General features: G+C 42.1%; 1 protein-coding gene across 7 annotated transcripts in view; it reads right to left on the bottom strand.

Moving 5' to 3' along the window:
* The window catches only part of DCP1B (decapping mRNA 1B), a 152,075-nt gene that overhangs the window by 32,101 nt on the left and 101,471 nt on the right, over window positions 1-18,503 (bottom strand). For 5 of the 7 annotated variants that reach the window (XR_011202233.1, XM_069228074.1, XM_069228079.1 and 2 more), the window contains 2 exons: window positions 16,297-16,437; window positions 12,403-13,233 (listed from right to left, as the gene is read on the bottom strand). Coding sequence is in view for 6 of the 7 variants with exons in the window: in XM_069228074.1 (XP_069084175.1) it covers window positions 12,403-13,233; window positions 16,297-16,437 (972 nt within the window). In the remaining variant the exon portion in view is untranslated. The remainder of the gene's footprint in view (window positions 1-12,402; window positions 13,234-16,296; window positions 16,438-18,503) is intronic. The other 2 variants (XM_069228075.1, XM_069228078.1) reach the window with 1 other exon arrangement.

Below are 18,503 nucleotides of genomic sequence, written 5' to 3'. Positions count from 1 at the left end.
TCAGCTGTAGACTGTCTAGGAATTTGAAACTAAAAAGAAACTGACAATCCTCATGAAGAGGCACAGAAAAGAAAGCTAGTGACAAATCAACCACTGTGAGCCATTCTGCATCACATGGAATCTGAAACAATATTGCTGCTGGGTTTGGCACCACAGGACAACACTTGACTACCACGTCATTCATTTTTCACAAGTCTCGCAGAATTTGTACTTTCCCCAGAAGTCTTCTTCAAGCCCATTAATGGTGAATTGCATGGACTGCTCAATACTTTCAACACCCCTTGTTTCAGAAAATCTCCAATTATTTGTGTCACTTTCATCAGAACATCTTGTGCCATGTTATACTGTGGAAGCTGCGGGAACACTACATTTGGCTTTAGTGATCTTAAATGGCTCCACTCCCTTGATCAAACCCACTTCTTTACCTGTCAGGTCCCATACATTTTCTTGCACTGTTATCTGCAAATCTGCATGCAATTCTTTCACAGTAAACATCGGGAAGAACTCAATCAACGGGTATTCTTCATTAGTGATTTAATTCTCAGTTTCAGGTATTTGTTCTTCCTCGTCATCACTATTCGTCTGAACCTCTATTCCAGCAGTTGAACAATTAATCGAACATCTGGTCTTGCACAATAAGTCTCTTCCAGGTAGAGATGCTGGACTTGAGTCACAGACTACAAACTTATGCAGTCCCTGAAAGTTGCCAATCTCAACCTGTACTGGATCTCTGATCGGATTTATCAATTGTCTATTCGCTACCCCTACAACCTGAACTGTTCTGCCTGAAAGAGGTACGTTTGGAACTTCTGCACTTCTCACTGTAAAGCGCGTAGCTCCTGTGTCCACTAGAAATGAAACCCTATGATCCACCACCTTTCCTCTCACAAAAGGTTCTCTCTGATCTACCTCTAGGGACCCTGCAAGCATGCATGGCTCTTCATCCGAACTATCACACATCCATTTGTCGTTTATTTCATTCTCACTATGTCATGGAATTGGTGCGCTGTGTCACTACTTCTGTCTTGTCTCTGACCTGTGACCTGCTGAGTAAGCATCACCTGTTGCTGTTCCATCGGGCTTGAGGTATCTGCATTTGCTGTCTAGGTACCATAGGAACCTGCTGCTGCATTGGTTCTAACGGTGTCATTTGTGCACAAGGTATTTGCACCTGCTGCATGGGTTGGAAATTCTGCACTTGATTCATGTTATTCTGAAAATTCGGATTAAGTCCTCTAATTCTAGGGACTTTCACAGTTTGCAATGTTTTGACACTTTGCTGAACACCACCATCCTGAACCATCATCGGACACTCCTGCTTCCAGTGTCCCACGTTTCCACAAAGATGACACAGCAACATTTTTTTCATCTCTTGCACATCATTCTGAACCACTACAGTACTCAAATTCGCTCTGTGATTCACATTGACTTTGCGTCCTCTACCTCTCACCTGGGGTTGGAACATAACAGTTCCCTGCTGCTGCGGTATCTGCTGCACCAAAGCTCCCTGCACTCCTGTTTGAGCTGCCTTAATCTGCATCACCATCACCTTTTCCTTCAACTTCTTCTGCTTTAACCCAATCTCATCACTACAGTAACACCTAATCGACTGGCTTCGCTTGCCAACAAATCAAATGACTCTTAATCATCTGACCTACTTCAGGTCTCAATCCTTCCACAAATCTGAACACAAAGTGCAACATGTCTTTTGGCTAGATTGTTTCCTTACCACTGTACTCCTTGAACGCCTTCAACAATCTCTCATAGTATGTATGTATCAACTCCTTTACTTCCTGCATCGTCCCCTCAATTCTCTGCCAGTCAATATTTTCAAGAACTCAATCACCTTATAATAATGTTTCATCACTTCAGAAGATGGGGCACCTGTAACCATCTCTTTCTGGTTCACTTGTTGGCCAATATACTGCTCTCTTGCATTCAACCCACAAATCAGCTGGTACTACTATCTCCAACAGAGTATTCAGGTCTTCCCAAAGACATTTCTAAAGCTTCACAAATCTATCTCTCTCAACTATGGATAATCATTTGTGAATGACAGAATATCACTCCTGTGCCAAGGAACGTGAACAAACTGTCCTCCTGAAATTTCCCTCATTGGTAGAATTTTTACCCGATCCTTTTCTTTTTGAACACTTTCAGACCCTTCTGGTGAATCTCGTTTATATTTATCCTTCTTCTCTGCCCATCTGCCTTCCCATTTTTCTAAGGCTCCCTAAATCTGAGCACTCTGTAATAATTCTTTAAGACGTGCTTTCATTCCAGCTGACCTCACGTGCTCAAAATCCTTTGCTTCAAAATCTAACCTATAACTCCTTTTCAAGTGCTTCGTTTTCTCAATTTCTATGTCATATTTCTCTGCTAAATCTGCCAATTTCTGATGAATCTTGCCCACTTCTCTCGTGATTCTTAGACACAAGTATCTCAGTTCTTCTTCAGCATAGGATTCTAACCTATTCACTCCTATTGATCCCTCAACTAGTTCAGTTATTTCTGTAGCCAGCCTCACACGATCAATCTGCTCTTCACCCTTGGATGTGTTTCGTGGGGTATTCAGACTATCTAACCACTCATTTAACTGCTGTGCTGTCAATCCCTGTAAAGTAACATTACTTGCGTTCGGCAATGGCACCTGTTGTACTACTGCACCTGCAGTTTGCGGTGTCAAAAGCTTCAAACTCTGACTTACACTCGGGTCATTTACAGCACCTGGAAGTGCAACAAGGGGACTAAGGTCCATTAATGGCCTCGATCCATCAAAGGTCTGACCCATAGTCGAAACTACCTGCACATGCTCTCTCACCCCCCCCTCCTCTCGAGGCTCTGACATTTCACCCTGCTCTCCTGTAATCAGCTTCTTCTGCGCAAATAATGGTACAGCTGGACCAACAGTAACCGGCAACAATAACGCATCTGGTGCTGCTCTGACACCCACATTTTGTGGAAGAGCTACTCCCATACTCTGATTCATTATTGGTGTCACATCTGACTGTGTCCCTGTCATTGGTGTGAACTTCGGCAAGCCATGTGGCTGTGTCTGAGGCATCAACACTGGAGTCGGCTCAGTCTGAACTAACATTGGCCTCGGAACCACTTGCTCCGTAGGTGCCACTAAGTTCCAAGTTGTCTCAAGAATCGGTACTTCAGGATAAATTCTCTGTATCTGTGGCGGATGCATCTGTGCTTGGACCACCGAAGCTGATAATGCATTAGGAGTGCTCTGTACTACCCCTTGTACCTGTCAGTTATCTGTCTGCACTGGTCCCGCCCTGTGCTGGGGCAGTTGGAGCAGAACTAGTACTTGGACCACCCTCGTGCACCGCATATGGTGGAGGTCGGTTTCTCAACACCTGGGTGATAAGATCCTCAACATCTGAATCATTCTCTTCTATCTAAGTCTTTTCCTTCATTTTACTCCCTGAGGAACTTTTCACTTTTGCTAGTCTCCTCTTTCCCTTCTGACTCATCTTCCTCTGTGATAGCAGGAAACAACTTAACATCCTGCAATGTCACTGTTCTCCACCTTTTATGTTCCCAATCCCATCTTGCCTCTGCTAGAGACTTTTCTACCTTCCCTGTTCTTCTCTGCAATTTGATTTGTTGCTGTCTCGCTATGACCTCCCAAACCACTAATGCCTCAAACTATGCTGGTCTCGGTGGAGGCTTTGTCTCATACAGTGTCATTTGCAACTGATCCAAAATTCCCAAATTAAACGTTCCATGCTCTGGAAATGCTAAAGCTCTCTGTTTCTCTGTCAATGTGCACCACTGCTTTAACCAAAGGCATGGCGTGACACCTCGCTCCTCCGTCACAACATATGCCGGAGAATTTTCTGGTGGGGTAGGGTCCCCCACTGTTGCCTTAATGTATGTATAACCCTTCATGGCACTCCTAAACGCTTTGAAAAACGTCATCTTTTCTATTTTTGTGTATTCAAATTAATTGAGGAAATTACTTTTACTCCCAAGATTCCCTTCACCTGCTTCTCAACCAATTGTGTCTCATGGACGGCTGCCAATCCACTCACAACTCTTCTTACTAACCAAACCATCCCAGCATGGCTCACGCTGATGTCACACTTACACACTGTGTCTGTCAAAGTCTTGCGGCTCGTCCTCCTAAACTTCAACTTACACAAAGCAAATGCAAATTATTGCGAGCACTAACCAAAAACCAATAACCAAAACAAAATCAGCTGGTTTACTACAGGAAGGTACACAATCGCTTCAGAGACCTTACATATTTTCACTGATGGCCCTTTTGCTTTATGCAGCCATTCCTCTTTCTCAGTCTCCCACATTCCCAAGCAAAATTCAACCCGCAAATTTTACTTTCAACTGATCAATGGGTCTGTCCTGGTGCACACAGGACTCGCCAAATCTCAGTCGAAATTTTTCTTAACTTATACACTGACTTGTTGACCACGCCCGATCAACCTACTAAACCAGACAGATTACAACATGTAACCAAGTGTCTCCTACAGTTGTCAATATACTACGGAGTCTTAGACTACGCAGGATCCATACATCACCAACAACCACGTGGAATTTTTTTTTTAGTACAAAGTGCCACACACACATGAAGCTCGACAACTTCCCTACTCTCATACTGCGGCATACGCACACTCAAACTACTACTAAACTTCAACTGGAGTACACAGACTCCCTACTTCCCTCACATACGTCACAATTCACCTGCGATTTGCATAAGCCTCTGCAAGGGCAACTTACCACTTTCACACCATCACCAAAATGCTGAGAACATACCCAGCTCTACTTGCAGGATCTGGGAAAGTCATTTCTGGGCTTAAGGGGACATCATTCTTGCTACAATTGCCATTACGAAAAACAAATCCAAATCTCAATAATAATGAACAACTAACCCTAATTCAAACTACCACCATAACCATTAGTCACGACATAACTAGTTCTCCAAGGAAACTAACCATCAAGCTGCTACCAAAAACTGTTAGTACGCCCGGTCCTTAGTAAGTAAACTTACAAGGGGACCCGTATAGGTTGATGAACCTTTTGATTTGCATGGAGTATCCTAGCTACGTTGTAACCAATGTTCATCAATAACCAATACACAAATCAATACCATTACGCAAAACAATCAGCAGTTAATAACATCGCAACATGACATTCAGTCATGAATAACCCCAACTCAATATAGGTTTTATCAATTTTATTTCCCTATTAGTTACAATACTAAGTGATGGAATTAATTCAAACTTTATTCAAAGCAAATTAAGATTAATTAATTAGTGATCACCAATAACATAATATTATCAGAACTTGCAACAAAATACATTCTAACGCTTCAGAATAAGCCAAAATATGAATCAAAGGAGAATAGGTCAACATGAGTAGCTGAGTTCAGCAAACCAGTCCATCAATCATTTGTCACTATAGTTGTCAATGTCTAGAATAGGAACCTCATCTAACCCAGATTAGCATTAGCATGTGGGACTTCATGCAAAAACAGTTTAGAACATGAATTTGGAAAAACATCTAGCTAAGAGGAAAACTATTAGAAAGCGCAGTTGGTACCTAGAAAGAAAAGGCATAAAGTTAATTCAGTACCATTGTCATAGCTACCTATCCACGATATGGATCAGCAACAAAGTCAGTCTTTATCTTCAGGTCATCAATCTATCAGCATCTCATCAGGCTCTCAAGAGCATGAGCCCAATGACAGAATCTCGAATCTCTTCAATCTCATAGTCTCTCTCTCTCTCTCTCTCTGGACATCCGCCTCGCATCTGAACTCTCCCCCTTCTGTCATGTCATTATATAAAAGTCACCCAGACTATCCCCCAATTCCTAATTGGTCAGTTAATCACCAGTTACGACTCTATACAATAATCTTAATTTTCCAAATCTATGAAGTCTTATATTGCACAGTTCTCAAGTTGTCGACTGGTTCACTGTACTATGTCCTCATCATCCGGCTCGTCAGGTATCGAAAATGTTGCATCTTCTTCTCCAGTCAGTGACTCCATTGTTCGAGTCCTGGGAAAATACATCCGGTCTGCTTTACACCGGTTTAGATACAAATTTGAATTCCGTCATCTCCTGTTCGTCGGTTCATCGCAGAGAATTTTAACTAATCAGATTTTATTTAACAACGAGTGGTTCATAGTCAGGTCAGCTCATTAGCTTCTCTACACTGGGTTAATAATTCAGCTTCTGCATGAGGCCTGGCAAAACTAGGCCACTACTTCAGCTAAGTTAGCTCTACAATATAATGCAAAACATATGTTATATATCTCAATATGACAATACTATTACATTGTTTTTATGCATTTTCAACATTTCACATATTTTTAGTCACTTTTTAATTTAATTTGTGAGTATGGCATCCACTCTTCGAGGGCACATTTTCAAATGTACACATTTTTTCTACATTAAATTACCCAAACTACTTAAGCATTCCTTAATAAGTTTTAATTAATATATCTGCATTATCAGTGCCAACCACCAAAGAAACCGTGTGTGGATATGTGCGCTGCCTGAAACTAACTCAATAGGAGTTAGGCACGTGCCCAAGACAAACAAGCTATCAAAATGCCAGAATAAAATATAAATGGGTAAAAGCAATACATATTTATGAGTTGAATTTAACATATAGGTATGTCAAAAGCACCAAATGCTAAGGACCAATCTCAACACAATAAAATATTTTTAGTGAACTAAGCTTCTATTTGTAGAGTTCTACAGGTTTACTACCCAGTCACTGCTGCTGGCAGAAAAACACATTCAAGCTTAACTTAGACATCTAAATGACCAGCTGTTACAGTGCGTACACACAATAAAAACCAAAGCACTAAAATCATATCTTGTGCACGTTTTAAATATTGCACTCTGCTTGATCGCAAGGCTTATTGCAGTGGTTGTGCTGCAGGCTGCTCGAAGACAATGAGCTTCGCGACAGTGGCAAATCATACTCCCACACCGCAGCGCCTGTAAAACAACATTCTAAAACAGCCATATTAGACACAGCGAATTCTGGAATACAGTGGGGTCACTTGACAGAAGTAGGAGTACGTATTACACTGTCAAGATGGATCTCTAAATTGTGCACTATTGCAAGGTGCCTACTTTTAAAGCCCCTCTCCTTTTCCCAAATGCCCCTACATTAGACATGAACCCAGGTAAATTAAGAGATTATAAAGTGGTGTGTGCCCCAATAGGTCTATATACAGTAGCCCAATGTCACAAACACCAATTTCTACGACTTAATCCATGAAAAAACACATTCAAAGCAAGATGGAATAAGCAAAATGAGGCAAAAGGTGAGCTGAATGTCAAACTCCACCACAGAAACAGAATCCGAGATCTACTGAAGCAAGGTAATGATTTAATGATCTAAACCAATTATTCTTTCTTCAGATTCAGTCTGAACGCTTCTTTAGCAGGACCAGTAATGGTGGGTGAAAGCCGTGGAGATATCTCAAACAGAAAGGACTCCTACAGTGTCCTTTTGTATAAATGAAAACGCTATCCGATAATGTCAAAGGCACGTCTCTCCTTTCCTTCACCTTACATGGTCTCTGGACCATGGTATGTTACTTATAAAGCGCATCATTTGTAAAAACATCTTGATACTCAAGTAAAACTACAGACAAGAAAGAATGCAATAACCAGCTCAGCTCTTGGTTTGGGCTTGAAGGTTCATTGGAAGACAACTCAAAATGTTTGTTGCTGCTACAGAAAAGGCTTTGTCACCGAACTTACCTGCACTAGTTTTGGGGATTTCGCCCACACACTAATAGTTTGGTTGTAATGTGTGTTTGGGGGGGAGTTACCAAGAGACTTTTGGTGAGAAATTCTGGTGACTGATGATTATGTGCTTTGTGTACTATTGCTAATACTTTACAAAGTCGGTGCGTGCTTCATAGGTAGCCAATGTGGCGACCATTATACTGGAGAAATACGCCTTTCCAAAGGGAGAGGTTTGTGTGAGAAGATGTGCTGCGTCATCCTGGACCAATTACCATTGGTAAATTGTAAATTCTGGGGAAGACAGATATATGGCATCTCCATAGTACTGTCTAGACTATAGGACGGAATTCACATACGGAATATAGACTCTAACTCCAATAAAAGGAAGCAGTTTCTCAATGTTTTTAGTTGCCAACGGCAGCAGATTAAATTTATATATATACACACACACACACAAATATATTCACTGAAAAAAACAAAGGTTACAGGGACTTTATAGTTAGTTTCTGAATTTACTCGTACAAAACCACAGAAATTCAGCAGTTATAATAAGTTATTTCAAGTAATTATAACTTGTGCCCTAAGGCAAATATAACTCACACCCTCGCCATGCACAGTTTTCTTATTAATAATTTTATTGCAAATGTTGCAGTGATAATATCAAAGATGCCATAAGAGATGTCATCAATGATGTAATATATAGAGTAATTAGCTGTGCAAGGCGAAGGTGCGAGTTATATTTACCTTAGGGCACGAGTTGTAATTACTTGAAATAACTAACTATAACTGCCGATTTTCTGTGGTTATGTACAAGTAAATTCAGAACCTAACTATAACGTCCCTGTAACCTTTGTTTTTTCAGTGAATTTCCTTCTTTTTTTTTTTTTTTAAATTAGCTTAATTACTATGCGTTAATCTAACCACCGCAATGCAAAGCCTTTGGCCGTGTGCGACGGGGACTGGCCACAAGGCCTGGCCTGTGGACAGGCCCTTGCAGCCAACCCCTATAACCATCCAATTCTGCATTGCACATGGAGCCGGGTTGGCCAGAGGGCCTGTCTCCGTCAGTGGATCTGTGAGTGGGTATGGAAGTGGGTGTGTGAGTATATGAGTGGGTCTGAGTGGGTGCATATGTATGAGTGAATGAATTAGTGTATGAATGAGTCTGTGAATGTTTTTTTTTTTGAAACTTTTTTGCATATTCTCAAATATTCAAGGATATTCTCAAATAATCGAGAATATCGCGCATGGTGAAGAACAATCAGTTTAAACTCACAATTTGACCCTCAAATACCCCTATATCACACCCCTGGGGTCAGGGTACCTTCACCCTGACCCTTTATACCACTTGTTATTTCTATTTTCAGCCCCTGGGACCCTCTACCATAACATAAAATGGTGGATGCAACTTTCTAGTCAGGTTGTGGCCTGACAATTACAGCCCTTTCACTCGCACACCCATTTGCAAATATTCACGATTTGTTTGTGACCAGAGATATGCAAATTTGGAGTTTCCTTAATTTCTCGTAAACTACTGAACAGATTAACTCAAAATATCCAAAAGCGTAATCTTCGCATTGAAAGCTACCTTTCTGCCAAATTTAGTGTAATTCTGTTTAGCAGTTTGGCCTGTAGGTGTGTTCAAAACTCTTATGAGAATTAACACGAAAAACGCAAGTTTTTTGACCCCCCCCCTTTTTCTCGGCCTCTGCTTCGCGGATCACCCCAAAACTTTCCATGTGCAACAAGAATCACTGGTGCACTTTTTTTGGGACATTTTCGTGAAGATTTCTCAAACGGCGCCAAAGATATAGGCAAGTCAAAAAAGGCTTATTCTATGGAAACATGGTCCTAACTATAACTGCCTACTGGCGAGCACCAGTAAGTAAAATAAATATATATATACACACACACATATATATACACACACACACACACACACACACACACACACACTTTAGTACAGCTCCAATCATTTACAAGGATTTAATGATTTATTTATTTTTTAAACAAAGCAAGTAACATACTTTTGACTAAACAAGTCTGCTAGTTTATTCTGAGATTATTGCCTCTGACCACCCACACCCCTCTACCACTGTATTTTCACTTTCACAAACCCCGTGCTCCTCACCTTGACCATATGGTTGTAATATTTACCTGCATCCGGATGATTAAAGCAGAAGTCAGTTAAAAAGTATCTCACATAATTTTACACATCATGTAACAAAACCAGCGGTAGATTTCTGGTTCCACTGCAAGGCTAAGGAAATACATCAGTCTCATATGACCCTCATTTTGGGGGGGGGGGGTGACCATTTGTTGCTCCATTGGAGGGGTCGAAGCTTTATGTCTTATGGATGTAACTGTAAAGGATCTGTGACATGAGGGTCTCAGTTAGATGTCCTAAGATGTAAAAGTCTAAGTTAGGACTCCTCAGATGTACGTACCAGACAGGGTGCCTGATATGTAGAGTCAGTAATTGTCCCTCACCCAATAAAGATCTCAGTGAGGGCCACTCACACACAGATCCTAGACACGGCTCCTCGGGCACAAAGGTCTCAGTCAGGGCCACCTTAGGCTTAAGGGGTTTCATTAACATACCTGAGATTTAAAAAGTCCAATGTACACCAGTCAGATGCAAGGACCTTGGTTAAGGTGCCTGGGATGGGTTATTTATGAGAGTCACTTGAGGGCTGCACATATCCCCCACTGGCATTTCAGAAGCACTCTTTCTGCATTCTGAGCCTGTATGTTGAAGAATTCAGCGGTTATAAGATTTACTTTCTGACTAGTAATCTATGCAGCGGACTAGCTCTGAGCAACGGGAGAGGTGGGGTTTGTGATAGCGAAAAGATAACAGTATCAATGATCAGCTGCGTTAAGGGCTTAACTGGATAAACTGAATGCCAGTTTAAATGTTTATCAATTCCAGTAATCACAATAGTCTGGCAAAATAAACAGATTATAAGCAAACACAAACAGACTGCATTGGCAAACAGGAGGCGTTTGACCAAAGACATATCAACAATGTTTGAATGGACATTTTTGCTTCTAGGCTACTGAACACTTTGCACCATTTATGAGCCTGCATCAGCAGTAAGGACGCTGCAATATTATGTCGAGATTAGCTAGAGAATGATGCTCTTTTAGATCCACATATTGCCCATCTTGAACCACATTCGCTCTGAATTCCTCCCATACTTCCCAAATCATGTCCATCCAGATTAGATACACATTTTGCCATGATCCACAACACCCTCAGCCCCCATCCATAGCCGTCAATCACCACCCTTCATGTCAGTCTCTTCAGCACAACCTGGGCCCCCACTGATATACATGCCCTCTTCTCCCCAAACAGTACACCCTCTGCAACCCACATGCCTCTTCACCACCAGGCAAGCACAGCTTTGGTCTTCCCATTGACCCATACCCGCCAGCTCCCCCACCAGACAAGTGCAGCCTTGCCACTTTTACACAACAGACTGGTACATCCCTCTGACTCATGCCCCCAACAATGTGCACAGCCTTATCCACCCATCAGACCTGCACGGCCTCACCTCTCCAGACCACCACAGCCTTGCCCCTCCAAGGTCTGCACAGACTGAGCTCCCCCCACACAATCTGCACATGCCCCCAATTCACACAGCCTTTGCCTCCCTCTCATAATCAGTGCATCTTTGGTGAACCCCTCACAATCTATACAGACTCAGAGCCCCCCCAGACCCGCATTCACCTGAACCCTGACCTGTCAGCCTCCTTTCGCCCCCCTAATATGCTCCCCTGTCCCTCTGACTCGCCCTCCCATCAACCTGCCTAACCAACCCTTCCCTCAGGCCACCTGACCCCACCCAACCCTCAGCCTCCTTGACCCGGTCTCCTGACCTGCACTCCCTCAGTCCTCCACACCTTTATTGCCTTGGTCCCCGAGTGTGAACTTCCTCGTCCCCCCAAACTGAACTGCCCCGGTCCCACATACCTGCACAGCTAATTCCCATGACCTGGACACACGAAGCCCCCCATGACCGGCACACCCACGGCAGCCCCCCCATGACCGGCACACCCGCGGCAGCCGCCCCCCCCCCCCCCCCTCCCCATGACCGGCACACCCGCGGCAGCCCCCCCCCCCCCAATTACCTGCACACCCGCGGCAGACCCCTCCCCACCCGCCCCCCCCCCCCCCCAATTACCTGCACACCCGCGGCAGCCCCCATAACATGCACACGCTTTGGCCCTCCAACGTGAACTTAAACAGTAATTTTGTCTTCTCTGAAACTTCAAAACACCAATCTAAAGGTCTCCGGGGTAGAAGGAGTACTGGGGGTTGTACAGTATTTCCTGTGAGTGACAGTTCTGCTTTACTTTATACATACTCAACACTCAGAAACATGATGGAAGGGCAAGGTGAGCCAGAAAAAAAGCAGAAAAACTATAGAAAAAGATAAGCATCCTTAGATGGTAGAGGACTGTTGCACTGACACATCCCTTACAACGGTGCAAATCCAAAAAGTCATGACTCCGCCAGAAAGGCAACAGGTGAAGGGAATGAAGACATACTTGAATTAATTTGCTCTAGATCAACTGAAATAAAGATCCACTTTATGTATAGGAAGCAGGATAATTGAGCACATAATTACACACAACTTACATATTCATTACCTGAAAAAGGGGGTTCTGCTTGTCCGTCCGTGAAGTCTTATCCATCCACGATTGCAAAGGCTTGAGTGTGGCAGTACTTTCGGAGACAGTAGGGAACTTTGCTGCTAAAGCAGGTCTACTTGAGGTATTAAACTGCTGCTCCTGCTGTACAATATGAAGCTTTTTTAGCAGCTCCTGTGGGGAAAGAACGTCAGTACTTGATGGTGGGTTTGCAGAAAATGAAAACGGTTGTCTTTGAAGCTTGCTGTGGTCAGTGACAAGAGACTGTGGCCTCAGAGTCTCTGTTTTTAGGCAAGTGTTGAAATAAACAGGCTGTGGCTGGCTCATGCTCTTCATTTGAGTCCTACTGAAGATGGGAATGGTGGAGCTTACAAGACCCATTGAGCCCTGACCTAATTTGGTCGCTGGGCCATGTGTACTATGCAAAGTTTGCAACAGGCTCTGCTCTTCGCTCATGTCCTGGATTTGGAGAGAAGATACCATACTCTGCTGCGCAACAGGTTGAAAGAGCCCAGTGAAAAGGTCCTCTGTGGTGTGCACATTACCATTCTCATACAGTCTGTTCTCCGGCAGCTCAGAGACTGGATGAAGGTCAGTGCTACGCACCATCAGTTTCTGAATGGCTGGGCAAAGATGCTTTTCTTGAGGTATGGAGATTTTATGAGGTCCCAGCTCGTCAGGGTCCTCATAGAATAAGGAGCGTGCCACACCCTGCCGGACACCAAGTTGCTCTGACTGCTGCTTCTGTTCCTTCTCCAAGGGGTCTGAGGCTGTGCCTGGCTTTCCAAAGAGTGCCATCAATGATAAGTGCTGGGGTTCCGAATCTGAGAGCTGAGAAGAGATCAAAAGAAAACTGATTATCTTCACTACAGTAACCTGTATTTTAGTGAACAAGTGCATCTTAGAAAGATATCTCATATAATGGTTCTCGACTAAGTAAAAAGTTAGTTCAGACTTTGTCTTCTCCCAACTTTTGTACATTTTGTGGTGCCTGGGCACCAGTGGGCACTGCTGCTGCCAGTTGTCAATACAAACAGTGATCCTGACCTCCCATATATTTTTGCCTACAAGCAACAAGGAATAGTCTGTCAATCACCATAAGAATTGAGAAAGAAGGGTTGTAAACAAGTTGTAATGGGAACAGCACTAACTAGAAACACTGTTACTCGCACACGTGAGTTGGTTCTTATCAAAGATTGCTTTCATCTTAAGATACCTCACACCCTAAAAGACTTCTCAAACTGTGTCTTGACATAATGGATAGCGGGAATAGAAAATGAAACAAACACTGTTCTGTAAGACTGAGTTTCCAGTTGTAGTCCCCATCCGAGTTCAGCCAGTGAGGCTTGCCAAAGGTTTGTAGAAAGAAACTCATTCCACCCTGACCTCCTGTCGAACCCTACCCTATAAGCCGGTGTAACCCATATTACAGTCTTGGTAGGCCAGAAATCATCAGCATTCACTCAAAAACATCATTTAAAAATATCTCTACTGCATTAACTAGCAAAAAACAGAAAACCTGTCACTGTGCTGCATGCAGAGATTGTAGACGGCCACAGGCATCCTTGAAGTGACAGGATAATATTTTTTTTTGTAAGACACTACTTTACCTATAAAAGCATTCGCCCTACATTTATTAGAATTTTAAACAGGGAGGGGAGTGTTTAGGGCAGCAATGCTGCTATATGGTTTTACATCACGTTTTATCATTTTTTTTTTATATTTATCAAATAGTTTTATTTTGCAAATGCATTGTTGTTTTGGGGAGTGTAATGCACAAAAAAAAGAACACAAGACATTTAGTACTCTAAATAATAGCTGGCTGGCCTTCGAGGATTTTGAGTGAATCAAGCCAGGACTGATCTCCAATGAAAATATATGATTGTTTTAAGAGGATTAATTTATTGGAGCTGGAAAGACATCCAAGTCTGGATGGTGTAAAGGGTTGTGACTAATTTCGAGATGATATCTGGAGAACAGAACGTCAAGCACAATTGTATACCATCTGCACACTGGTAGTAAGTATGTCACAGGTGAAGAGACAAGTCCCAAGATGTCCAAGAGTGGGTGCAAGAATGAAGCCATGGGGCCCTTTTAAGGAAAGGGCAAAGTCCTGACAGAGATGCCTCATTTAAATTGTTGAAAATGTAAAGTACTAAGAAACAAAATAAGGGCTCTACTATAAGGCTCCATGGGCCCTCAGAAATCCCAAACAGCCTGGAACACATGAAGGATCGACGGGAAGATGTTACTATCATAAAGTGCAGCAATTCACATTAAGGAGATAAACATATGTTTGTAGCTTCCCAGCTCAACTATAGGCATCATCAATTACATGCTGCACAACCTTCTCAGATCTGCAGCTTAACCAGTATCCATATTGTTGACTGCTGATGTTAAACTGTTTAAGCTTAGTATGTACACAGCTCTTGAGTAGCTTCACTAGGAATGGTAGGCCTGAGATGCAACAGAGGCTACTTAGGAATTCTGGGACAATTGAAAACTTACAAATTTGAAACAACCTGAAAACTCAGCCTAAAAAAACGGTTAGAGTTTCAAATGGTGTTAACCAGGTCACCCTGAGATCGATCCCTACGACTGGTGCACTTTATTGGAGTTGTTCTAAAGTGTAGGAAGTGCTTGATCATACAGAAAACCAACTGAAAGTTTGATGCTTATGATTCTCCTATGGCAATGTGGATTTATACTTAAGGTCATTGGGAATGACGGATGTATGTAGACTGTCACCAGTTTGAAATGCTTTTTTCAGGTGGCCTTTGGCTGAGTCTATTTGTACATTTACGGAGGAGGCCCGAGCTTAAACAGACACTTTTTCTAGGTTGAAACACACAGGTAACACTACAAGTTGTGGCATTACTCAGATGCAGACTGTCCAAAACTATAGGAACACTGTCGGGGTTGGGTCAGCAAATCGCTGCTTGAATCTGGCATGTCCTATATTGTGTACAAATTATTTGCTTACTTTTGAAAATGTAATAATGCTTCAAAAGGTTTCGATCTTTATATGAGAATCTACATACCTAGCCTCAAAACACTAACAGTAACACAAGCAATTTCATTTTCTACGAGACAAAATTGTTTTTTAAATACATTTCTGTACCACAACTTAATTTCACAGTATGTCAGGTTAAAGATGCATAAAAACAATTAACATTTACTTTAAAAAATACTACGGCAATTCGAAGCAACCCAACATCTAAGCACATTAAAAAAAAAAAAAAAAAAAGACTTAACCTAGTAGTGGCTTTCTATCCATAAGAGATCCTCAATTTCAATATAGCTGCAAACCAGTCCCCCACAACCCACACTTCAGTGCATCCACACTATCATGAAATCCATACCTTCAAGTGCCTTTAACTTGGAGGCAGTAAATCAAAGCATACCACCACTGAGAATGCCACCTCGTTAAATAAGATAGGCATTTGCAATGCTGATGTAGTGTTTCCGATGTGGTGGAATAAAACTATGTTAAACCACCGAAGAACCCATTCATGGGTTCAAGATTAATCTTTTCTTTAGTCACAGATGAAGAAGACAGAAGAACAAATTGAGCAATCTAATGTATACTGATTTTTGATATTGTCAAATAACCAAAGCAGGTCAAAACATAATTATTCAATTAAGCACAGGGAGGAGAAGGCATGGTAAGCATTTTCTGTCATCATGAGATATGTTCGAAACAACACAGGTTAGGTTTATTTGACTTCCATATTTCACACATCACATACTTGCTCATAGGCGCTTTTGTGAGAGACACAGCATTGAACAGGTTAGCAGATTTTAAACACAGGTGGTGACTGAGGACATTTCATGAACAGCATTACGAAGACAGTTTGTAAGAAACAGGTGTATGAGTGACCATCAAATACGTACATCGCCTTGTGGAGGAGCTGGCTGCAGCTGGGTCTCTTTCGGCTTCACTGGAATGGGCTTTATCAACTTTGGATTGTCATAGATGGAAGTTGAACCGGATATCTGTTTTGGCTCTGAACATGCTGTGCACTGAAACAGAAACTGGATTGTGGGTTATAGAGGTCATTAACTAGAGACAATTTCAGCAACAAGAAACAAGTTCAAGAAGGTTATGAAAAATAGAGTATTGTTTGATTTAGGAACTTGGTAAATAATGAAATGTAAATGCTACTGAGTGGTTTTCATAAAGACCATTCAAATGGTGTGGAGAATTGAAATTATACACAACTAAATAGCAAATAAAGAGTGTTCATGGTAGTGTTTATGATCCACACCGTTTATGGGACCTTGGATAATAATTGGAATAATGACAAAAGAAATAGTTTTTTTTATTTATTTTTTTTAACAAGACTTCTTGCAAAAGCCCACGGAGGTGGTAGATCTTGGGTACAAGGAGGACGACATTCTTTCTTCAAGGGTTAGGAGGTAAAAATCAGAATCCTTATGAGGTACTCAGAGAGTTTCATGTTCGCAAGAGCATCAAGTCTCAGGAAGCGGGAAACTACCTGTGCCACTGCAGGAGTGTGGGCATCGACAGATTTGAAAATCTGTAAAAGGAATTCCTAGCAGGCCTGCACCTATATCAAATAGGGGGGGGGGAGGGAGAGAGAGAGGAGAGAGGAGAGAGGAGAGAGGAGAGAGGAGAGAGGAGAGAGGAGAGAGGAGAGAGGAGAGAGGAGAGAGGAGAGAGGAGAGAGGAGAGAGGAGAGAGGAGAGAGGAGAGAGGAGAGAGAGAGAGATGGAAAAGCAAAGTACTGCTCTCAGGTGCTGGTAAAAGTGGTAAAGTAGACCTGATGTGCAGATGCAACACTCAAATTTAATAAACACTACAGGAGTTAAAAACAAACTTGGTGTAGTGAAAAGCGAAGTACGGCATGATAAGATCGTAGCAGTCAAGGTGAGCGAAAGAAATAGCCAAGTGTTTATGTCAACATTAAAACCATGAGTTGAGGTTAAAGGCAAGAGGAGGACTGATTTTATAAGCCGTAGGAAAGTGGGAGTCAATGATCTCAGACCCAACAGGAATGAAGAATTGAACAGCATGTATTGGCTTGGAGATACTACGTTCTCCAAGCATGGAGGAGAAAGGCAAGGATCAGCAAGGACACCTCAAAGGAAATCATTCTGTTCAGAGATTGTCCCGAATAAAAGGGGGATTAAAAGACGAGGCCTTACGTAACTACTCATAGTGAGGTTTGGATGAGCTTGAGGTCAACAAGCATAAAGGGGATGTTTTCGAGGGACACACGCATATTGTACAGGAGCAGTTGGTAAGGCATGAGTCCTTCTACTGCTCCTGTTTACCACGAGAATGCATCATTCAGGGGAGGCCAAGTCTTGCCATCAGCAGTCAAGGTTATATTCTGGTTGATGACCAGAAGAGGCAGAGAGGATAAAGAAAGACCACAAAGATGGTGTGGAGCGTGTATTAGTTGTGAGTAAATCTGCATTTCCATTGTTTCAACTGCAGCACTTATTTTAACATTTCTTGTTTATCATTTTCAACATGAAATGACTTTTTAAAGATCTACTGACACTTCTATGGTCTTAAAAAATCTCACCTCTTCAAGACTAGTAGCAAACAATTTGCCAACAAGTTCTAAAGGAAAACACTCGCTAGCAAAGACAGGTTACAGAAAATCAAACAGCACATCAGTGCTAATCTTCCCTATTGTCCTCATTTAATGCTTTTCAGAAAAGTAGTCAATCAGAACCATGGCATACTCAGAACATATAGGTAGCACAGTAAATGGTTAGATTAAGTATGTGGCCCACTTCTGCCCTGGACAACTCATAAGTCCACATGACAAGCTGGAATCATAACTGATTTAGCAGATTTGTCACTATCTGCACCATATTCACATTTGTACACAATCTTTTTGAAGTCAGCCACGCAAAAACATCACTTACTCTCCTTTTTAAGGCCAAATGATAATTATGTGCTAATCTCAACAGCGTTTTCAAGCCAGAGAAAGATCTACATTTTCACCACTGACAATGCTATCTCCTGCAACAGATAACTACCCTTTGACCTTGAAGCAAAACTCCAAGTCTCCCAACAATGATTCTCTTGAGGCCTCCCACTTTCCAACAAATCGTCTGATTTG

This window comes from Pleurodeles waltl, chromosome 4_1 (assembly GCF_031143425.1).
Source record: "Pleurodeles waltl isolate 20211129_DDA chromosome 4_1, aPleWal1.hap1.20221129, whole genome shotgun sequence".
NCBI lineage: Eukaryota > Metazoa > Chordata > Amphibia > Caudata > Salamandridae > Pleurodeles > Pleurodeles waltl.
Note: the sequence above shows the minus strand (reverse complement) of the source record. Positions and strands in the feature narration are given on the sequence as shown.